Consider the following 25,527-nt stretch of genomic DNA (forward strand, 5'->3'; position numbering starts at 1 on the left):
TAAATGGAAAAACCACGCTTTACAAAGCTTAAGTAAGACCTAGCCTAATTTGCAATATTTAGGTTTTGTCACCATACCACAAAAAGGGTATTATAGCTATAAAGAGTTTGAAGAGCAACAGAACTTTTTCTTGGTCTCAGAGTAATATCATATACAGGTGGGTTAAATGAACTAAATGTTTCAGTCAAAAAAAAAGGAGAACTCATTGAAATATACTATATCCTAAGGGGATACTACTTTAGATTCGGTAGTGAGAAAAAGGCAGCGCAACTGAATCGGAAGCAACTGGAATAAAACTTTAGATTCACTTAGTTACCGAACTAACAAATGAAGAAGTAGGTTGTATGGCATATTCTATAAACATCCTTATATTCTTAGGTTAATTATTATGCAAATAAAGCAATGATAACTTAAAGGTGGCTAGTAAGCTGTACATCCAGTTGCATAACAGATGTACAAATGGGAAGATTTTTGAAAATTGAAAATAAAAAATATTAAAAGCAAAATAAGTTTAGGGATTTAAGAACGTGAAGATGCTGATTCTTCATAATTTTTTCAAACTGCTGTACAAATCCATGAGAGTTCTGTAGTTCAATATGAAAATAAGAAAACTAGGATTCATTTTTAGTTTTTTAAAAAAAGTTTTAAAACAAGTTAGCAAACAAAGCACAGGTCAGGTTAAGTTACGGAAATGATCGCACTGCAAGAGCTACATCACTGAAAAACCTATTGCACTATAAAGGAGAAGTCGTCCTTGGAGACGTTACAGCAATAATACTAAGATTGGTAGTTGAAGGTAGGGATTTCAATTTCATACACCGGCCAAGGAAAAAAAAAAACAATACAGATTATCAAAGGTTTGTTCAAAGTACAGCCTTCTGATTCTATGAGGGCTACAAAGCGAGGTACAAGTTAAAATAACAGTGAATTAGATGATTTCATCAGCTCTAGCTACCTTGGCTTTTCCTAAGCTACATGTGCTGTTTGGCAGGGCGAAAACCATGAGAAAAGGTTGTTCTGGCAGTTCCCAGCTCCCAGCACTGACTCTTATGGCAGCAGAGGCGCCTGATGGGGGAAAGGCTGATGTCAGCCCTTCTGAGCACTGCTAGCTGACAGGATAAGGAGGCCTTTGTTTTCAGCTGAACTGTGAAAATGAGAAAATGGCTTCAGCCTGACAAGAAACCTACACAACACAGGTTAGCAGGAGCCCGTGTGTTGCTTTACCCTGTCCGCTGAATATTTTTTAAGCGCAAAAAACAATACAAAAAAAGCCCCGTTTTTTTTTAATTCATAAATGGCGGCTACTTGCCGATGAAAAATCATAAATGTTCAAATGTATGCTGGTGTAAATGTATACTGGTATACGCTTAATCTTCATATGATACACATCGTGTTTCTTTTTAACAGTGACACAGGGCGTCACAAAATAGGAGGAAATAATTAACAGGTGTGGTACGCTCAAATGAAATGGGGGGAAAAGCATCCTACAATAATTTCACGGCTATGTGCAGTGAGCTGCACTGATCTTTTAAAGTGGAACTTTGCAAACAGGATGTTTGAAACCCACAATGTCCAATAGCTCCATTTTGTTTTCAAAAAGCTGCTTTTCTCCAAAAAAGTATTGTTTAACACAGAAGAGAGAATCTAATTTCAACATTTTAAGTATAAAGTGTGTCCTGGAGCAAAAAAGATTGGCAGGAAAGGAGTAATTTTCCTCCCACAATGCCCTAGCCTGCCCTTCGTAGCCAGCAAACCATAACAGAAACCCGACACCTCCTCCATGACTGCTGGGCTAGGAAGTGTTAGGTATCAGCACTTCACAAAAACAACCAACAATGGGGAGAACTCTACTTGTCTCTGAAGTTCAGACTCCCCTGGACAAACCTTTAAGAAATGTAAGCCAGATATTTCACAAAAGGTACATTTTTTGGAGTGTATATATTTAGTCTTTAGTTTGAGTTAGAATATTCAAATATTCACATCCAGTAAAAAAAAAAAAGGCTTTGTGTACAAAGTGGTGTAAAGTTAAGAAAATGAAGATATTTTTTTAAATGAAACAGATCCTGTACTTTGTAAAGGCTTATCACCTGCTGACCAATATAAGACTACACACTGCACTGTCCAGATTCTTTCTATAGATATATATTTGGATAATTTAAGTCCAGATGTGACCAATTTAAAATTTGGTGAATTCCTGACATCAGCTGCGTCAGCATGCGTAGGCTGCAAAGGAACAAGTAATAGGTTTATTCCATGCTGAAAAAAAGAAGAAAGAAAACACAACATTTCGGACGTGGAGCCTTCTTCAGGTGTGTGAATTTTAGTATTACTGCCTCCTAACACTCAGTACATGCCACACTTTTCAAGATCTAGAAACACTCCTTCTACTACTACTGTAGGCATTACAATACACAAAAAATATCCTCATCCCAGCTTGAAAATGCCACCAACAGCCACTTTTCTTTTCCTCTGCAATTAACAAATTCAAATCACATGGTTAAAAATTAACCTTGATGTGAACAGAAGAGCACTTTCTTCTAAGACTGAAAAAGGCCTTTTGTAGACAAGGACAGGCTGTAGGAGTAGTTGAAACCACAGTGCAAAGATCATTAATTTAGTGGGTGGAATAATGCGCTACATAAAAAATCTGTTTGGTGCTTTTACATGTCAGTGGTAACTAAGCTGTGGAGTACCAATTTGAAGTACAAATGTCTTCAGTCGCAGTATATTTCAAATTCTATGACCTTATTTAAATGAAAAGATCCAAGTCTCAAAATTTTAAAATCAGTAGTTACTGAGGATTTACAGTAGTGAGTCTCTGAAGCGTCACAAAACTCAGTTTTTCGTGTTGCATGAAATTCACTGATTTCCAGTCAATGACAAACCCAGTACTAAAGGAGTAAAGCAGCCCAATTCAAACAAATAGATCACACAGCCATCCCAAATTTCAACACAGTCATCCCAACTTCACCACAACACTTTACTTCCAGTGTGATCAAAACATGTTTATTTGGCCCTGAAAACATGTTTCAAATAGTTAAAGGGATGGGATAAGACAGTGATTTGCCAGCTAAATAAAAATGTGCTCACTGCGTTTAACAAAAGAGATCCATTCTTTTTTCAAGCCGAAGCACCTCGGATTGTTTGGTTCCCTCCAGCACTTGGATCCTAATTTGTTACGCAAATTCCAAGGCCATGAACTACAGACTGGGTGCTCTGACTAACACCTCAGTGAGTTATTTAACAATAAATAGCTGTGTCTGTAGTCTTATGACTGAACACAGTGCCTTCGAAACAGGCAGGAATCTCAGGAATCCAAAGGCCTCTTGAGCAGCTACCATGAAGGCATGGCCAAGCACCACAAACAGACTATATGCTCCAATCACCGTCCAGGAATGCAAGGAATCTTTAGACCTCAGCTCCATGCCAACCGCTGCAGTATTCCAAAGCCCGAGAATTGTGCAGGAAAAACCCTTTTCAATTGATATGGCCTTTCTATAACCTCAAAGAAACAGACAGGGTTTCTGCATCTGCTATGTTTACCCTGCTCATCCACGAGTTAAGAGAAATAAATCCATCAGGAGTAGTACACTTCAGCTCCATCAAGCTTTGTAAATGGATGTAATATACAAATATGAATGCAAAGTGCTGTGCTTTTTATCCTGCACATCTAATTGACCATTGAATTGAATATTCACTCTCATTGTGAAGCCGAGAGTATTCTGATTGATATTATGACATCACTACAGCCAGAGTAAAAACTGTGAAGAATAAGAAAATGACAAAAAACAGGAATAATTGACTTACAGCTGTGCAGCAAATAATCGGCTCATTTTGGCCACGTGCTCATTGTCACAGTCAAGTTCATCCTCTACTTGGTCCCCACTGAATTTCCTCTTATTTGGGCTGATGGGTGGAGGCCCTGTCCTATGATTGGAGACAGAAGACATAGGCATGGACTGCATTCTGGGCTCTGCTCTTAAAGCAGCGTCACCTGCAAATCAGAAGCAAAACAATGCATCTTAGTAAACATGATTAATAAGACACCATGTGATGAAACTTAAAAAAAACTGAACTTAGACTTCAGTGTGCATGCTAATTTAAGTGTTTCACAAGACAGAAAACTCAGATACCATATCCAACCCAGGCAACATTTAAATGTTTAAAAACACCAGGACTACCACCTACCAATATAAACTGGTTTAAAAAAAAACATTACTGGAAAACCATCTAAGAACGATTTCATAAAATTGATATATTCACAGTCTAAAGGGATCAAAGCACTATTAAGTGCAATAAAATGTGGTCTTAAAATCATATAAAATACAGACATTCTAGGATAAGGAGCTTTAATTTATGTTTAAAAACAATTTGACAACAAAATCAAAAGATTTATAAATGGCAACACATAGCTGCACAACTAAAATGTCAAATTACCATAGAATATATTCAAAAGCATAGTATTAAATGCAGCAATGTATGAATCATATGGTCATTGCTTTTGCTTCTTGCTGTACAATACAAGACACTACCAAGTCTTTACGATTCCTGGGTGTTTTTAATTAAAACACTGTGTACAACTGTGTACTTTCAAACTACAGTACAGTCTCTTTGCTGAATATAGCATTGTGTACACAAGAAAAGCATAATTGTCAGTTGGGAGCACACATATATTTTCAGTATATCTGGAACTTGACAGGAACAAGTCTGCCTAAATACTGAAGGATCTGTTTGTGAAATGTTTAGCAGAAAACCAGTGTTTTCTAGATACAAGTGAAAAACATAGGTACTGTATCTCACGGTAGACCATACAATAAGATGAGTAGGATAACAGCTCAGTTTCAAATAGCAGTGACAAACGGACCTTTCTGCTAACAGAAGGTTTCACTAAAACAGGCGAGATCACAGCTTTACAGTGTTTAGCAGTGCTATGTATATTTCATCCTTTAAAGACCCTCTATAACCAGAAAAAAATCATTCTTTCTGTTGAAAGTCATTGTTTATCATAATGTATTATCTTTTTACTGTAGATCAGGCGCTTTTCAAGTCACATTCTTTGCCATTAAAATTCCTTTGCAAAATTAGACTACGGCAAAACCGTTCACTCTCAAATCAACACAAAGGTAGTAGCCTTTGAGGTACATTTCCTTCCTTAGAAAATGAACTCCCACACAATCCACAGGTAACTTTTCCTCTGCAAAACCTTTACAAAGATATTAACTCCCAATTAATATTTTCTGGGCTTCTACTGGATTTTAATGACTGTAAGAATAGTAATAGAAATCATTGTTTGTCCCCATCAACCCATTTCAATTTTAAACACAAGGGAAAAAACCACAGCTCTGTCTTCTAAACAAACGGCCCATTTTCCCGACTGGCTTGTCTCTTGCAGTCTGACCGCGCGCCATGGCAACGGGAATGACATCATTGGCCTGGCAAGAAAAAGCTCTGATAATACAACTACATTTCTGCAAATACTCCGTGTCACAGCTCCTGCAGCGTATTACTTAACTGACATGTCTGCTTGAGAAAAGTAGAACCTACGATATGCAACAGCTTATCTGCAAGCAGTTAAAGGATAAAGTGTTCAAATACACTTAATGCACTTGCTAATATGAATAAAAAGGGAACAGCCTAAAGACTGCACTGAAAAACATACAGCCACTGTAAAAACGAGTTTACACATTGAGATAATCCCAAAACTGGTTTCACAAAGTACTCAAAAAAACTAGTACTAAAATAAAGCTAATTTATACAAAGTTACAATGTAAATGCATACAAATCGGGTCTTTAGCGTTCAGTTCTACTACCAAGCTATAAGAACAAGAGGATAAAGGGAAACTTGCACTCACCCTTCCTCCCACCCATGCATAAAAAATGTTTTTTATATCACATTCAGCACATCAAAGGGCACCACTAACCTAAAAATGGAGCATGAGCCACATGAGTTTTGACGATCAAAATATTACCCAGGTTTGTTTTTTTCCTGCCTAGAGTCTGTAAACGAAACTGAAATGTAGCCTATGCACAACAGACGTGCCAAAATACAAATCTCTGCATCTAGATTTCAGCCGGATGATTAGGTTGAAGATGCATTGCACTAAACTCTATGAATGGAGGCAGGGGCTGGGAGCATATCTTGCCAGAGTTTGTGCTGAGACAGAGCATTATAGTACAGTAACTTTTGTTGAAGAAAAGGTCCTGAGCCATAAAGATCATTATCTGTCAAGAAAGGCGCATTAAAATGTTTGATCTAATCAAAGGCAGTCATTAAGTGAAAATGATCAAAGCAAGGCTCTCTCTTGCTACTTCAAAAAGTAAACTCAGGATGAGATCGTGTTTCAGGGCTATATGATCATTTTTTTTTTCACAGCTTTATAGCAAAGGTGCTACACTAATTTCAGCAGGCAGTTCAGGTTACGGATGCAATCCGACACAAAAGTGCTGCTTTTAAAAAAAGGTAGGAAAACAACTGGAAAAGTCAGTGAGAAAACAATTATAGTGTTAGAAGTAATGAAACTTAAAATGACTGAAGTGAACACGAATCATAAAGGCTCATAAGTGGGGAGTCTTTTCCGAGTTCCCAAAGATAAACTTTTTGTACTTCAGATGAATACAAAGACAAAACACTCGTGACCAGCTGCACATTAACACGTTTCACAAGTGTTTGGGTTTTACCCTTAACATCCAGAGAGCACGATCCCCTCAAATCACAACACAAGCAAGACTGAACAAAACGGCAATGGAATATCACTTTGAGGTTTTCACCTTTCAGCTCAAAGCAACTTTTTGGCCGCGTTCAGCAAGAAAAGTGTCAGTGTCAGCATTCTATCTGCTGGCTCTGTGCGATTGAATTGAAGCCAACCACAGAATGCAATTGCTTGCAGGGATGCCATCGCAGGCGGCTTGAAAGCCAGCAGCAGCAATGCGCACCAGATGTCATACAAGGCCCGAGGAGGCTGGAGAAAAAAAAACTGCCGACCCAATTCGCTCCAGTCAGGCGCCGACAGCCCAGCCTTAGGCTCATGTGCACTCTTCACTCTAAACAAGTTATCTCTTGAAAGCAATTAATCAAGCTTCTCTCCTTTTTAGGCCAATGACTGTCAATGAATGGCACTGGATAATGAATACAAAAAGGGAGACAGCTTTAGGCACTGACTTTTTTTAATTTAAAACTAGTTTATTACATAAGCACACTAAAGTCTGATACAGAATGGTACTTATAAAAAGGCCTAATACGCCATTTTCGCTTATGGCTATGAAATGTCCTACTGCATTTACTTAAACACAACAAATAAAAGTCCCATCTTGCTTATGTTGTTCAAAGCCATGAGTCATGAAGAAGAAAGTGGTCATATAAAGTGCACAGAGGTGTGTATGAAAAGTCTACAGCTCCAGCCTTCACTAGGCCATGTTGTTAGTTTTGTCTGGGGACTCGATGAACCTCTTTTCATACCTAGCCCTCCAAAAGGTAGTAGAGTGGGAAAATAAACTCAAGTCGTTTCATGAGGGAAGAACAGGCATTTTTTGGGAGAATCCAAGGCTTCATGGGCTCAGGATTTCTGCGAGTTGCCTTGATGGGACCTAAAAAGATCTAAACAAAGAGCCATCAGAGGAAGCAACCTCTCCTGTTCCCACGGAGACGACAGCATCGGAAGGACATAAAGAGTTCATAGATAGGAAGAAGAGTAGAAAAGCTTTTTCTGTACTTTCTCAAAACACAGATCATATTGCCATCATGATTATATATAGCTAACTAAAAAGGTATGCACTGATGTGACATTTACAATAAACCAGAACATGACCAGATTGCTCCACAACACTAACATGGTCTGGCTCAGGAACAGATTCACATAAGATGTAAGGCAAAAATCTGAAACACAAATATTCACAGGGTGAAGTGAGGCTGGAAACATTTCGAGAAGCAGGTGATTGTTTTGAAAAAACACATTTTGAAAAAGCACCAATTCTTGAAGAACTCTTAGAACTATTTCTCATTGAATGTGTTCAGCCTCATATGAAACAATTCTACTGTGGTGGCAGTGTGGTATCACACGTAGGGCCCCGGACTCACCATGTGAAAACTGTAGGCTTTCTGTTTCACAGGTACTTTTACTTTTCAGACTGCCCAGATGCATAATAATAATAATATTATATGAACCAAATAATAGTAATAAGATGACTTACTCTAGCAACTGTCTTTGTCGTCAGTGCCCTTGCAGCTGTGAAAACTAACCCTAGATGTTGATGGTGTTTTCACTAAAAAGCAACTCAGAAGCAAAGACACTGGTTGAGGAAACTAAAATTAAGAAATCAGCATAAACCAAAACAATAGGACAGTAAACAAACCTAAGTCGGAAGTTGACAACTCCAAAAAGCTTGAAATTGACTGCAAAACTGTGGTCCAAATCTTACATTGTTAAATTAAAAATAGGACACACATTCGCTGTGCTACTGTCTTGAATGGTGGCTCTGATTATACATTTCTACCCTCTGTCACTAAGCCATGTGATTAAACAGTGGAATGGCTGGGGGGAAACATTCCAGCTAGCACCCTGTTCATTAACTGGACCTGAGATCTATTATGCAGGCAGTTAAATAATGAATCCTTACATGTTATACCAGGTTAATACTTGAAAACAATCCCTGGAAAGCAGTAGTACCTCTTGTAACACTTACAGTCACAGTTACAGTCAGGATTTATTTTAATAAAGAGTATTATTAAAATACTTTTCTTGCTTAATCAAAAATATAAACCTTTAGCACACTAGTTTAGAACAGACGATAAAGGAAAAGTTTTCCCTGCATAAATAAAAAATATTAAAACTTAAAAATCGAATGTTTCTTTCAGTTATTGCAGGAAGAATATGCAAAACAGAACTCTCCTTTATAAACATCCATCTTTTTTATATCTGGTCAACAAAATAGCCACAGCTCAGACAGTGAAAAGCTGCCTGTTGAATTCTATAAATGCAAACATGGAGGACTGGGCACAAATACACACTCCTTCATGCCAAAGATGTGGAAAGTTACAGACCAAGAAAGATCTTCAGGTAACTCAGAAATAGTGCATGCGTTTTAAGATGACTCACGTCCAAAGTTTTTATAAAAAAGTAGGCCACATGCAAGTTTAGTCCTTACTATTTCTCTCTCTCCTCCTTCTCCATTATACTATTATACTAATACTACAATGTCTTGTGTATTGAGGAAGACTGTCCTGTTACAGAAGCAGCTTAATATCCTCATAGCCTATGGTATCAGACTATCAGTCTCTGCATTTATGCCAGACAAACACAAAGTGTTGTCTGCACACAAGAGTCCAAAATGCTTCCATAGGAATTTAGTAACAACTCTGTGCAAAACTTCAAAATATGGGCGTAAGCAAGTATTTGCTCAACTCTGAGCTTTCCAAGACAGCTTATAAATTATGCCAAAAACATACTTCACAAGTGTCTAGATTTTGTTTCAGGGTGTAATAAAGCTGAACCACCATAAAGACAACGTCAGCTGATTAGCCTTTCTCAGAATCAACAGTGAAATACAAACCAGAGGAAAAGTCGAAGCTATGGACAAATATGTTTTAAACTAAGAAAGGGAGGGGCTTCCTGACACAGGGTTGAGGGGAGTCTGATCTGATTCTGGACTATTGTTTGAACCATTAGCCACTGTTTATACTACACACTCTACACAGGAAACAGAACTCTGGCACACATGACGGAAATCACAAAAATGACTTGAAAATTCTAATTACAGTGAGTCAGCCCCATTCGAGCATTATGAAATTTGTATTCCCATCAAAACAAAACGCTTGGAAATGAAAAGCAATTCAGTATGGCTTATTATGGCAATGCTTGTGTAATTGCACAATAAGGCTGTGCAAATGGAACTCAGAACAGTACCACAGACAGTATGTAGCTGCAGTGCCGATTGCTACGTACTGTACTTGATAAAACGCACAACAATAAGTGACCCTATTCCACAAGTTGTGAGCTGTGTGGCACATGAAAGGACCGATTCATTCTTCACAAATGGAAAAAAAATCTGTTTACAGCACATAGACAGCTGTACTAAAGTTCAATGTGTGTTCACTGGAAACAGCACATGCAAGCGAGGAAGGCAATGATACAGTATGTAAAACTTTAAACATTTGTCACATATGTTCGTGGTTCAGCTATTTATACTGGAAAACAATTTTAAGGAGAGAAAAAAAACAGTGCAATAATGACAAATGACTTTCACTATTTTTAAACCATGTTTTTTTTTTTAAATCCTCATTCCTTGTTTAATGGACATAAGAAGGAACAAGTGACAACACATACTCCCTAGCAAGTCTTCCTGAAAGTGGAGCATTACAGCGTAAGACTGAGTCTTTGCATCTATAAAACACTATAAACTTAACATTCTTCATTCACCTGAAAATTCAATACATTACATAAGGGATACCCCAATGAAACCAATACAGTAGTTCTTAACATCCCAACCTATTTTACACTAACGTTTTTGAAAACATTACTAAATCCCTCCATTCCAACTTTCACATTTTACTTTTGCAACAGTCTGAAGTGTTAATTTCTGCCGATTTATACAGCTGGGCTTCTTTACTGAATCGGACTGAAGTACTTCAAGAGGATTACAGCAGTGCCTCACCTGAGATTTGATGACTACTACACAGGACAATTGTAAATCCCACTTTGCCATTAAGGCATTACAGTGAAGTGTTTCTCAACAGAATTCTGCCTCTTTAACAAGAAAAACATTCTATTATATAACCTAATACCTCTGTAATATGTGGAGGATTACACAACTAATATAATGCCTCCAGCAAATAAGTATACTAAATTAGCAGTAAGCAGTATAATTCTTTTCATAGCACATTCAGCTAAACAAACTTTCAGAAATACAGCAGTAGAAGAACTGAAGGTTTGAATGTGAAGTCTTAATTCTAGATTCATATTGGAATTAATGTACAGAGAGAAACTACAAATATCCATCAGACAATTAAGAAAGACCCAAGGGAGTTAAATACAATCGAAGGTAATCTCACGAGATCATAATGGATGTATCACAACAATTCAAGAATTTATGACCAAAGATTGCCGATATTTAAGATTTGCCACACTTCGGGGGTTCTTACAAATACTTTCTTTGGTTTGACTGATTGCAGCAGAAGCACCTACTGAGTTCAAAACACTTTAAGCCCAAAGCATGCTTACTAAGGAATTTCAAAGAGAAGAAAGTCTTTGAGAGTGCAGTGCCTAAGTTAGCCATGTAGTAAGGATCACTGGAAAGTTCTGGAAAGTGTCTTAATCTAAAACCTTTTCTTCTTACTGTAAATTTACAGTTCGAACGCAGAAACATTGCAAAGCAGGTTCTGTATATATTCAATAATATTTGGAATGGCCTTGTAAAACATTGCACCTTAATGGCAACATGGGGAATCACATGTTGCAACATAACTTCTCCTCCACACGTGAGAATAAACTTACAGCTTAGTTCGTTGCCATCGTCTACGATTGGCCTTTCTTTGCAACTGTAAATTGGAGAAACGGATCCAAAACCTTCCTTAAAAGTTCTGTAGCACTAACCCTGGCTCGCCAACGGAGCAATTAAAAGTTTTGCACCAGGACTCCACATTTTCTGCTACCTTCAGAACTAGAATATGAAAAACCTGACCGCTTTGTAGCTTCGCCACCTTACAGTGCACTGGCTTCCTGATCTGAACAGAGTACAAATCAGAACGAACCACAGATGTTTCTGCTCAGAATGCAGCCCATATCACATTACTGTCATTTGACAAGTGATTGCTGTGAACAGGAGGCTGGTACAGAGTGCTTCAGCTGCCCAGACTCCCAGACCATTCAGACAAGACCTGGAGTTTCTCTGATAAGCTCAAACCTCAAGACATTCAACAGATAACGGGATCCCTTGAACCGCTTTTAATAAGAAAACCATCAGCAGATCTCACTACTCATGCCACACTAGCACAGAAGAGTGTCCATTTGCTGCATTGCTAACTTAAACATCATACCTCAGCTCAAATATATACAGTAGTACTAAAACACAGATAAGGCTAATCTTGAACTTTAGAGTATCTGATAAGCCCAGGTTTTAAATGCTGTCTGCTGTAGTGTTTTACAGTCAAGATCTTCAGATAACTGGAGATGATCACAACTGGAACATTCTAACAAGACAAGCTACAGAAACATTGAACAAGTACTGTATACGAAAGTTGGTTTTGATCTTACAGAAACATAACTACCGCCATGTCTTTAGTTTCCCCACCCGGTATAGTTGTTAAACCCTGAAAAACCATTTCAGGACTGCGATTTCTGTGGTTATGATAGAAATCAAAGATGAATTCTAAAACTGAGAGCGTTTTATTGTTGAACTAGGTTTTAAATTACCGGACACATCACAGGAAAGCAAAAAAGAGAGCACAGCAACTGGACTGTAAAGAATCTTCCTTTAAACAATTAAAGATTTTAAGCTAAGTATGAAAACCATATGTCTCTTTACAAGGACAAATCTCTCCTCTCCAAATGACAATGACGCTAAACTTTCTCTCAACTACTTCCAAACTTCGGGAAAGCGTCTGGCCTTCCCTAGAAATAAATTGCAGCAACTGTCTGTGTGCGGTTTCAGTTAACAAAAAAAAACACTGCATTCTCAAATCTAATTAGTCGAGTACGGCCTTCTTTCCGTTATGTCGGCAAGCCATTGTAATTCGTTCAGTTTGCACGTAGTAAAGACGTGGTCGCAAGATATTTCACCGGACACCTCACTCAGCACATATTTCATAAGCAGCACAGCAATTAACTTTCACTACACGACGAACTCGATCTCCTCATTGATAAAAGCTCGCTTTCCTTCAAGGAAGGGAGGGGTTAGTGTGTCCGATTACTCCCCACTACGGGGCAGGAAACATCGTCCACTGTCGGTGATTTTTTTTTTCCCCCGTCCTCGGTTCAGCCCAGGAAATAAGTCAAACAAAGATTGAAGTCTGTACTACACCCGCCCCAGCTCTGAACACTACCATTTCAACACTGTCAAAAACCAGACGACGGCATCCCTTTGTGAATACGAAGTCACGTCTCCGAAACCATGTTATTTTAAAAGTAGTAGGAAAAGAAGTAGTCTGAGCACTGTACCAGCTAAGTTGGGACGTGATGCAATTTCCGTGCCCTCAAGACACTTTTTCCCCCCCGCCAACCTGTTACATTACTAATTATGCAACGTAGCAAGGAATCTCATCAAATCGTGTTAACATTAAATTACAGAGGCGATATATTTTCATGTAAGCAAGGTTTTGTGTGCTAAAAAAAAGGCACCGATCTGAAGACGTCACTAAAAAAACATCTGAAAACCCCCTGGATAATTTGACACCGCTACTACAACAATGGCCTTGAAAAGCAACAATGTAAACGCTAGGGGTAAAAGAAACACACACGCGAAAAGTTACGGTTTACCTTCGTAGCAAAGAATCCCAATGTTGTTGTTCATTTTGTCCAGATACTGGTAGTTCAACAGGTCCATTTTCGTAAGAAGCATTTATTGGGTTAGCAAAAAGACCAGCTTGTTTGCTTCCACCCAGGAGAGAGAGAGAGAGAAAACGGCACGACCGCTCGCTCAGCTTGTCTAGCACACAACTTCAAAAGCTAAAGGCCCAGCCTTTAACTTCTCTCTAAGCAAAACAAAAAAAAACTTCAACCCGTCAAGGGGTGATGCTTTCTTTAAAAGTAAGGGGCCGTATTGCGGTTTTCGCAAGGTTTTTAGAAAACCCTTGTGTATGCTGCGCTTTAAAAATAGATTTTGAAACTGTTGTTGGGACAAAAAGAGAGGCGCGCCAGTTCTCCTCACAGCCCGCTGCAAGTTAACTGCACTGACAAGCAGGCTATGCGTGGTATGACTCGTATGTAAACCAGTTTCCTCTATGTAGGCTCTGGCCACTGGGCATGCTCGTTAAATCCCTGGAGCGCCTCAAATGTCAGGGATTTTTTCTGCACAAGATCAGCCTCCAAAAGCGTCGAGGGCTTGAGCGAGTGAGGGAAATCACGAAGAGATGGAAAGGGGGGCCCCCCAAAAAAAGGCGGAGCCATGTTAGAACTGCGTGTCACAGGAAACAGTGCTGCCTCTGCGAAAATAAAATACAAAGAGGTCTTTTCAAGGATGCACAGTCTCCTTACTTTCCCCACACATAGTATTTATATTTAGAGCATTTCAGTCATTGGAGTTCAGTATAAAATCTGCAAGAGCACAGAAAAAAAAACCGGTTGATCTAATAATAAAGTCTTGTTCCATACAGAGATTGTAAGACTGAAATCTGCCCGTTGTACGCCCAAATATTATTTGGGAGTTTTGCTTGTCAATGAACTGATCTTAATTCTTAAACTATCCCGCTTTTAATTGGACAAAAAAATATTCACAAATGTTCATATTTATTTGTGGTGGTGGAGGGGAGTCACTATTACCTGTAAAGCGCTTTGAGTGGAGTGTCCAGAAAGCGCTATATAAGTGTAAGCAATTATTATATTAATTATAAAAAAAACTGTGTTTGTTAAAGGCAAAGCTGACATGACATCGGTAATCACCAAGCTGCTGAAACAACCAAATGTCTCCGTTATTTCTACAATTTTCTTGGCAGGCCACGGCTACTTTATCTGGTTTTTAACATCTGTATTTGACACAGTAACAATTCAAAAGTGTAACGACACGTTGATAGCGACAATAACACAAATAAACATTCAAAAACACTTTTAAGGTAAAATCGTGGACTTCAGAGCAGTAAGACATGTACACAATATTGCAGCTTAGGAAAGTCTCACATTCTACATGGATTAAGCTATAGCGAAGGCCCTATCAGAAATGTAAACAATGCTTTATACAAGATAGAGGTATCAGAAGATACAATCTCTACAATAACAGAGGATTGTGGTTTTACACTGGAAAACCCCTTTCCAAGAAATCCCACTTTAACAGCCAAATCAAATAATCAAATGTATGTCTATAACGTGTACTAACAATGCTACAATTAATTACAAAATATTAAAAGTAGATCTACAGGCCAGGAGCAGAATAGAACTGCTATAGAAACCATGTGTATGAGCAGTTTTATTTCTTAACATTTCATCATTTTATCATCTTGTTGCATATTGCAAATGAAGACGCAACCCTGAATTCAAACATTTTCCCAAAGAAAGCTTCTGCATAGTCCTTGTGTTTTTAAAGATGTCTTTAGATGAATTATCAGTACCTAAACTCCAGTCTTAGTTATGTTTAAAGGTTATCGTACTGAAATGCCTGCTTTGAGTTTAGAATAAAAAGCATGTTGACATATAACTTCGAGGAGGAAAAAAAAAACACTTTTTATATTGAAAAACCTTTACAGTAAAGAAAATAGTACTCATATGAATGAGTTTTAGCCCTCGAAGGCATGGTAAAAAAGTAAATGTGAAGAAATGTATTTTTAGGAACCGTCTCCTGGAAGCTTTTAATTCTGTTGATTATGAAATCTCCCAGGGTTCTGTGGTATTCTAAGGATTTTAGCCCTACATAATCTCTCTCAAAGAGCAAATACTGAGAAGTCAGTATTGTTTTCTGCGTTAAGTATGTTCTAGCTAAGCAGGATTTATGTTCTCCACAAAAGTAAACATCAGGTTCTGGGAAGAAGTTTTATATAACCATCCAAGATTACCCAAAGTAATAGGTGTGCACACATCCTGCTTAATGCTTTGAAATATGATGACAGAAATTAAAACATTAAACAGACTAAGAAAGAAATGTTTGGCTTTAGATTCACTATGGTTAGTCATGAAGTTGTAGTTGCATATACATCTACGATTAACTGACACTTTTTAAAACAGTTAACAGATTTAATTAACTCTTTTTAAGACCACTTTCATTAAAGATGAAACTTGAAAGACAATCTAGAGACACAGGGCAGCCATTCAGTCTGTAAAACCTGAAATAATTATAAATACTACAGCACAAACATATCCTTGATATTAACAAGGAGAATCAGAAGTAAAACCAAAGATTGTAACTCCTCCAAAAAACATGAGCACAAACCATAAATTCAACTAGATGCTTGACAATCCATCACTTGCAACTTTTTTTGTGGACAATCCCCAGCTAAATTTCTAAATAAAAGATATGAGCTTTAATGCTGATCTTGAAACGCAGTATGCAAAATTCCATGCAATACTACACTGACCCCTAGTGGTAAATATATCCAGAATTCAATTTTCATGACGTTCAAGGCTAGGTCTTGAATTTAAAAATTCAAGCCAGCATTTTGTGGGGTTTAATGATAGGTCTCATGAACTCTCACTGAAGTAAAGCAATTCAAAGCATTTTTGCTAGAAAGTGTGTCCAACAAGGATGTTTTAAAAGGCATGAACAGCTTGTCTTTGAACAGACAGAACATATCATTTATTAACAGGCTGCAATAAGAAGACGAAACCTCTAAGTAAAAATTTTCCTTAATTTTCTCATCTACCAATGTTACTACTGCAAATCATTTTTAGTAATCCATGATCTTTACTCTGTTTCTTTAACATGCTGCCCAGGAAGCTTTAGAAATGGTAAAGAAGTGGACTGGAGTGTCCAAAAAAGTGCTATATAAGTGTAAGGAATTATTAATTAAGATGTGGGATTAGTAAGATTTCAGTAAGAAGATGATCAACAGCACTGTCCTACTGATAGATCTTGTTATACGTTATAAAACTATTATATATGCACGTAAGGCCAGCACAGAGCCACAGTTATTATCACTGGTCTCTGGAATGATCCTGGAGTTTGCATATACTCCTTATGTCCACATGGGACTTTTCTGCCTGCTCCGATTTCTTCACACCTTCCAGGGATGTGCTGGCTATGATAACTAGCATCTCTAAATTCTCCTGGTGTGTGTGCATGCCCTGCAGGACACAGACATCCCATCAAGGGTGCCCTCCTTGCATGCCCAGTGCTTACAGGAAAGGCTCCAGGTTACAACACCCAGTGGCGCACATTGTGTTTCTGTACTGTCCAATAAAGAGGTAAAAAAACACATCAGAGGTAGTTTCCAGAACATGTGGTTTCTCATTTGCTGCGGATTGGGTTTGCCTTGCATTAAGATGAAAGAAATGAAATATAGCAACGTCTTCTTGAATTAGGTTTAAACACGCAGGACTCACAGGGCTCCACCTGAAACGTGTTTACACTGCACAAAACCCGACTTGTCTAGTCCACCTGGATTTAGAGCCTGACAAGACGTTAGACGATCACAACATCGCACTGCAGGTGGGTAGACACCCAGGTGGTAAGGCTTTCACAAACCACCATTACAACACTCCCAAAATCCTCTGCTCTGCACCTGCAATTTATTCCAGGTCATCAGAGTGATGAAAATCTCATCAATCAGGGCAAACCTCACTACCTTCAATCAATCCACACTGCAGCTGTGACTATGGAAGGTTTGTGAATGCATTTCATTAGACAGTTAGATGGATGACTGACTCCTAAGGGGACAGGTAAAGGTGTAAACTATCCAGAATCACAGAGTCGGCAATCCCCCCACCCCCAAAAGACTTGTTCTGCTTCAGAATAGAGGATTGAGAATAAATTACTGCTTGGAATAAATCTGCTTCACTTCGCATTTTCAATACCCATCAACCAAACACTCAGAAGGGTCAGCAGGACACCAGCCACAGTGTCTGTCATTCTAGGTTTCACTAATTGCTAGAAATGCTTTGTTGACCTTGTCAAATATTCAGTCAAATGCGGACTGTTTTAAATTGACAGGTCCTAAATGGGTTTGAGGCAGAGAGAATAATAGCTGAAAAAACAGCAGCGAAAACAGATCTAGGCTATTGTTTCACACATTTACACACATAAAGGACATTCATGTAATAATAAAATTAAAAGGCTGACTTCCAAAAACTCAGGTTATTAACACAAAAGACTTTTAGGGCAACACGCTCTACCGCTGATTGGAAACATTTTCTGTAGCTATACTGTTTGATATAAAGGAACCTTTACTGTACAGCTCTAAAGCTCATGAAAGGCTAGTCCATCATTTTGTACTAAACTATTACATATTAATATAGATCATATTACTTATGATCTCAAGAATGAAAGTGAACCATTCAAACAAAAGTCTTGAAATCCTTTGCATGTGAGGTTTGCCAACGGTGTCAAAATTCAGGTTTTTCAGGTCACACGTTGACAATATTGATTCATGCTTCAGTTTGCTGTCTTGATGTTTGGTTGACTTCAACATTTGAAACTTAAGATGTTATTTACTTAAAGCAGTTTTATTAACATATGCTACATATATTACCATTCATGTTCCTGGAGGATATCCTCAACAGTGTATACCCAAAAGTACATGAAATGTTGAAAAATGTTCAGTTTGTGTAAAGAGAAAAAACGACACTGTTGTTCTGACAGCTAAAAGTAGGATAAGGAGGAAAGGCTGCCTCACCCAGATTAATTTACACAGCAACTCCCTGCTGAGTATCAATGTAATTTTCCCTCCGGTCAAAGCACCACACACAGTTAAAAACTGGAACTTCTTAGTTTCAGACTTCATCCAGTGTTTTCATTTTAAAAAGTTGTTTTTCGAGTTTGAGGCAATGTTCAGCAGCCACAAACGTCACGTCTTTCTTTCACAGAGCTCAGAAGCAAAGCACATTTCAGCACCTTGATATACAGTAACTAATGATAACAAATGCGTATGGATACACACCTTTCCACTTATACATTCCAAACGTATTAGTTAACAAAACAGAGCATAATGCATTATATGTAATTTACTTCTAAATGAACATGAATCCAAAACCTCCAGCTTCCTTTGTTAGGGTGCTTAGAGAGTTAATGAAAGGGGTGTGCCTCTTCTTTAAAGCCTTATGGACAAAGCTCAAGCATTGGTTTACCTTTTGTTTCCTCAGCAGTTTTTGTAAGTACAGATCCACCAAAGCACAAAAACATGCTCTATTTCAAATATACTGATGTTTTTTTTTTAGATTTCCAAATTAATATCTAGCCAATGCCAGACTCCCTGGATTTCAGTTCAGCAAATGAACTATTTTCAGTGGTACTGCTTAATGTAACCGCGACCCTCACCAGGAAAAGAGGAGTGAAAACGGATGGATGGATGGACTACTTCATGTTTTAGATATTTGACAGAACATTTTCATGTTTGTATACTAAAGGACAGCACATTAACTCCTGCACAAAAGAAAATAAAGTTTACTGCTCAGTAAAGGAGCCTTAAGATTGTACAGAAGAGCTCCACATTAAATTTCCATTCTTGCTTTCTAATAACGTCCTGGTAAATCCCTGCCCTTAACTGTACAGGACTGCTGTAGGTGAAAATGATTTTATCCTCTGAAAGGTAAGAGCAGCCCTGTACTGACATATTTCATCTCCTTCAATGTTAGATCATCCAAATGCGCCACAAAGAAGGGTCCTCAGGTAAACCTAACAACATTCGAAGCAGCTTTGAAAAGATTTAAATGGTCACCTATGCCTTTGTACCCACCAGCCTGTGTGCAGCCTGGGTATTTGTGGTGCACAAATTCACGGTAAAAAAAAAAAAGTTACACTTATTCAAAATTGAAGCAGCCAGCCTTTGACATCAGCCAATTGTATTGTTCTGTTTCTATGGTTGCAAGACCTTAGTCCTAAGAGCTTTGCTCCTGGCCCCACTTCAGCTGACGCAACTCCCTCTGCTGCAATGAAGCTGTGACACTAATGTGAATGGGGGAGCCTCTGTGCCGGGTTATGGTTTGGGAACTCTGATTCTGCAGCAAACTGCAGGTTGCTACAGCTGCCCCACACATTCACTGTGAATTGCTTACAGCAGCAATGGAAAGTCTACCACACTTTTTAAAATTGTTTACCTTTTCATAGTTAACACTTGTTTTTTTCCCCCGATAAAGGTAAAATAGATTAAGATGTTGATTAAGATATTTAATACTACTGGATAAGATGTACTGTAAGTAGCTTATTTGACAGTATTACTGTAAGTTCCATGTTTTTTTTTTACCATTATCCCACTTGTTGCAAAAGTTGATAATGTTCAGATTTTCTGTAGAGGGAAGAATTACACAATCACCGAAAAGTACCAATCAGAGGAGTTTCAATTTTATTAAATGAGTAATTAAATACTCACTCTGAATACTTCACCCCCAGTACATGATCAATTGTTAGGAAAGAAATCTGGACATTGGCATAGGGCTACCTTCATTTCTTGCTCACATCTCCCTCCCTCCCCAGTACTGAATCAGGAAACATTAAACCTCACTAACCTCCAAAAGACCTTAATGCATTCTAAATAAAAAGCAGCCCACAGATGAAACAAAATAGTGCACCAAAGGGATTATTTAAACTAATTCCATGCTTTTCAATTGACCTCTCTCATCACCAAGACTATAGACCTAGCTCTAACTTTACTCTCACTTGCAAAGGGATTAGTGGGGGTCTATTCACACTGAAGACCTTGCCCCCACACCTCTGTTCAATACTAAAGAAAATGGTTCTCATTGGTTTTAAAGACCCATTGTCTCAAATTTCACACACTCTGCAAAATATCCAAGCCAAGTCAGAACAGTACCCCCATTCAGTGAGTTGCTTAATCCATTGTCTACAATTGTGGGTAGTTTAAGGAGACAACAACGGCTCACAAACACTGTATAATTGGAATGGCTCTGTCAACAGTGTGCAACTGGCCCAGACTCCATTGGGTGAATAGAACAGCTAGCATATAAATATACAATGCGGCAATTCAGAGTACTCTGGGCAAATAAAAAATAAAATAAGGTGTAATATACACATTTAATTACATACAGCCCTAGGCCTATACATATGCCCACACTCACAGAAGCAGTAGAATTTGTGAAACTATCGACTGTCAATTAATTTTAACCTAAAATATTAGAATAACCAATTTAGATCCATTAGAGTTGTCAACATCTGTGAAACAGGGCATATTTTGCGACTGTGCTAATTTAGAGCAGGACTGTGCACTCCAGGTGATTAGATATGGCAAATAATTGTGTAGTTTAGATGGGATGGTTGCAATTTATTTATGATCTCGTAAGAAATGGACTGGCATTAAGTAAATAGCAACCAAATGAGCAACGTGGACCAGATAGACTCTTCTTGCTTTTAAACTTTGTAATTATGCTTCTGTAGTCATATTAACCTATCCCCAAACACACAGAACATAAAACTTTTCTTTATGATGAAATATGTGAAACTAGTGGCCACTCAGAAAATGCCTTCAATGGCATGTTCATGTGATCCGAATCGTGGTATACTGGTAATTAAATCACATTCTTTGCTAATTTACAGCACCATGCTGGAAATTCAAATTTGGTATGGAGACAACATCAGTCGAGATTTTCTAATTGCACTTGAGCTTTCAGATATTTCAGACTATATTTAAGAAATGCATTGCAAAGGTACCAGTTACACACATGAAGGGCACGATCTTGTCTTATCCAGCAAAATTAATTAAAAACTCATGGCAGGGCTCTGAAGAAAAATTAGACTTGCAAATAGTCTGAGAAACTACAGTGTTGTAAACCCACCTGCACTAAAAGCTGAAATTACAGGAACGTACTCCATATATGGATCTATACATTCATTAATCCTTTTTGTTTGGGGCAGAGGACAAAACCCTTCTGTACAAAGGCTTATTTCACACTAATCTGCCTTGTATGGATCCCTTTTCGAATGAAGTAATACTACCTTAACATGTACAACCTCTGTGCAAACTGCTTCCTTTTAAAGAGGGTTTCTTCTCTTGTCACAACTTGAACACCTGAAGCATGCATGTTCAGATTATGCAAGAATAAAGCAGGACTTAAATGCCCTTAAATTTCCTTTTTCAGAAACTTTAATGCTGCAACAGCAATGACATTAGACAGGATCAGGATTTTGAATGTTTTAAAGGGGTTAATCATTCAAAATGACATAATTTGTTCAAATGTCGGTGAAATCCCTATTTGTGCACAAGACAGAATTAGATCTGTTGAGACTGCGGTAAGGCGATTAAAGGTTACACAACAATTTTGAAATTTCCAACGAGTTGAACACGGTTTTCCATGCTATGATGTAAGCAACCAGTTTTATTGAACCAAAGAAAAATCCCTGCCTTATTTAAAAGAAAATTCAACAGTCATTTCCAGTAGAGATTTTAAGTATGCCTCATCTCAGAAAAGAAATGAGCAATTTAAGGATTAATACAGTTTTTCATATGCAGGAAGTACAGTCAGATCATCCATGGAAATATTCAATATTTTGCAGCTTCATCTTTTCTAGTTCATTCTAATTCTAGGTCTAACTCATTGTCTTTCTCAATGTCATTTACATAATATAGGACAGCAGGAGTTCTCCCAGCTCTGAGTGATTTTAAGCAGCCCAAACTTCTGTTCTATGGGAGGAAAACCTTAGATCAGGCCTCAGTGTTAGCTTCCTGTGAAACAAGTTTCAACAAAACACTCTGATCCACTTCCTGTTTGGAGGAATATGAAGAAAAATGGGGGCACCTACGGGTAGTTGAGTAAAGTGTTTGGCTGTTAAAATTAAGCACTGCATCTCCATGAAGGAATTATTTTATACATTTTTTAGAAATTAATCTTAATTACAGCCTTTTTTATACACATATTATTTCTCCCAACAAGAGCCTGCAACACAAATAACGCACTGATGGCAAAACCTGTCACTCTTATAAAACTGCAGTTTTAAAGAGGGAAAACATTTCAGTATGAGTCACACTTTAGTAGAGATGACATTCTCTTTTGATCAAACCAAGAACTACTGCTCTTGTACACAAAAATGCAAGCTCCCCTTTTGACTAATGCTTATTAGCATAAATATTAGTTTATACATATTTTGATAACGTGGTGGTGTTTAGTTGCGATGGCAGTTACATTTATTTAGCACGTACCACATACCAAACATCGACTTAGAATCTTATGACAGTGGTAACTATCACATCTATAACCAGCAAACATATCACAGTGAAATGAGAGTTTGAGGGCTGTGAGAGGTGACAGCCCTCAAAAGAGCAGCTTAATTCTAACAAATTTAGAAACTCTTGATAACTCTTCACCATCTGGATGCTGACTTTGCCAGTCATGATAGTTAAAATCATGAATCAACACAATGCTGTGAAAATAAAGCACACTTCATGTCTAATTGTTTACATGTATTAAATGTCAATATATTAAATCACTCTTTGAGCAACCACTTTCTATTAGAGCAGAAAACACAGAAGATGTCAAGCAGCCCATCCATACTGCATACTTTTCACAACACCCAGAGAAAGTTCAATCGTAGCACTTCATTAGTGAGTATTACAGTATTTATACCTGCTGCACATACCCAAGCACAAAATACTTCATACACTTCTGGTCTCCAGATATCTGTTATACTCTCAGTGCTCTCTATATATACTGTACATACTAATTGTACAATAAGTGTGGTTAACTTCAAATCAGTGCTCCGGGCTAACCTGGGAAAGAAACATAAGGACCTCAACTAAATATGGCTCATAGACAAAAATAAACATTTTGGTTTTGTACAAAGTCAACATTTGTCATCTTATCCAAAACAGACAAAAAAAACTCCTAATACCATATACGGTTTCCTTCTTGTCTGATATATATAAAAAGGAAACATCATTTTACATTAGAGATCACTCTATATTTTAGTATTCTGCACTACAAATTCTAAACAATCCTCAACTCCATATCAGTTTTATTGCTTGTAAATTTGGAGACTTAAACCAGCCAGCCATGTATTATGCAAACTTTATGAGATATGGCACTACTTATGTCAAGGGGGAGAACATTTACAATACTCTTTCTTCAAAGAGGTGTAACGTCTTGTCACATTTCACAACCACTCTTCTCTGCAGGTATGGGTATTTTCATTGACAAAACATACAAAAATGTTCTTAGCAAGGAGGTCCAGTACAAATAAAATCACCAATTTGCAATCATACTTAACGATTTTACACCCAAGTACCACAACACACATTGCTTAGTATGTTCTTTAAGCAGCAGTGGCTACTTTTTCTCTTGCTTTTTGCATTTTTATTCCCCCCCCACAAATACACAAGTCTCCATGTTATAACTGTGCGAAACGGTAATTTGATACTACCCTCTCCACGTGGTTAAACTAACAGCATGGTAAGTAAACGCAGAAGATTGACTGACTCAAGAGTGAAACTGAATCCTGTAGTACATTCCTGCCATTATGCACAAAGATACTCAAAACAGAATCTCCTGCACTTAACTGCCGGCAAAGTTGTGTGTATCGTTTCAAACTAGTCTCTCAGCCACATTCAGAACCCTCATTTCTCCAATAGCTGCCTGCCTTAAGTTTCTTCATGTTTGTACCGTGTTGAGCTTGCATTCCAGTTCAGAAACTGCACACCACAGGATCTCCCATATCTGGTTGAGCAGCTGCAGTTTGCCCTCCTTGACCTCCTCTTTTTTTTGAGCACTGCATGCTGGTATCACCTTCAGAACGGAGCACACAATATGATTTAACCTACCCCATTCGTTGCTCAAAGATTTATGCGAGCCCCAGAAAAGGGGAGAATGAGGGCAAGGAGCCTAACACTCCAGCCTATCCAAGATATAAGTCACTCTATGCTCCTGCTCAGCATCCAAGTCCTTTATGAACTTTGGATCAGCTATTACTAAAGATTTACTAGTCCTGTCAGTAAAAGCAGAGGTCGCCCAGGCAAGGACAAATCAGTATGCCAGAACATGTTTCTTTTGGCAGAGGATGATCAACGGCAGCACTACAAAAACACATGAAACCCAAGACCTCTAAACCAAGCAGGCAAAACAATGCCATCAGACAGATGTGTGGAAAAAATATATTTTGTTTTATCGAAGCTGCTGCTCTTGTGCTCTCAGAAACCACACACAACAGAAATCAACAAGAGGAGGAGGTGACTCTTTTTACCCCAGTGGTGTATTCCCTCATGTACTTTTTCTGAGGGAAAACAGCTTTTTTTATGATGAATGGTTCATATACAGTATTTAACAATAATTACATTAATACTTCAGCAGCTCAGACACGTCCCTTTATTTCATGCTAAGTGTCACTGGCCAACCTACGAAGATCAAAGAAGGAACAGCAACTATTACTCATATTTTTGCAGCACAATAATTATTATTGTGCTACATGAAAGGATCAAGTCTTTTTGACAGAGTGCCAAAAACCATTGTTCCAGCTCTGGCTAGGGCTTGTCATAATAGCCTGGGGAGAAAGCAGATAAGCAGTTTTTTCATGTATCTTACTGCAAGCACCCAGGGAATGATAACTTGCCAATACTGTTCCTCCTCCAAATAAAAACAAATAAAACCAGTTATGCTTATTAACCCTTACGTTTCCTTCTCAGTGCTCTTGCACACAGAGAAGTATCGCCTTACTCTGCTCATATCAGATTCAGACATCAATACACCCATCCCTCAATTTATAAACCTCATTCAATTATCGAAAACATTTGTTTCAACAAGG

At 38.0% G+C, this 25,527-nt stretch overlaps 1 protein-coding gene across 3 annotated transcripts in view; it reads right to left on the bottom strand.

The window, feature by feature from the left end:
- The window catches only part of vgll4b (vestigial-like family member 4b), a 48,759-nt gene that overhangs the window by 10,228 nt on the left and 13,004 nt on the right, over window positions 1–25,527 (bottom strand). For 2 of the 3 annotated variants that reach the window (XM_088636837.1, XM_088636836.1), the window contains exon 3: window positions 3,808–3,994. In XM_088636837.1, coding sequence (XP_088492963.1) covers window positions 3,808–3,994 — 187 coding nt within the window. Of the gene's footprint in view, window positions 1–3,807; window positions 3,995–13,466; window positions 14,039–25,527 lie in introns of those variants that run through there. The other variant, XM_088636835.1, reaches the window with a different exon arrangement.

The sequence above is a fragment of the Lepisosteus platostomus genome, chromosome 6 (assembly GCF_059453375.1).
Source record: "Lepisosteus platostomus isolate fLepPlt1 chromosome 6, fLepPlt1.hap1, whole genome shotgun sequence".
Taxonomy (NCBI): Eukaryota; Metazoa; Chordata; class Actinopteri; order Semionotiformes; family Lepisosteidae; genus Lepisosteus; species Lepisosteus platostomus.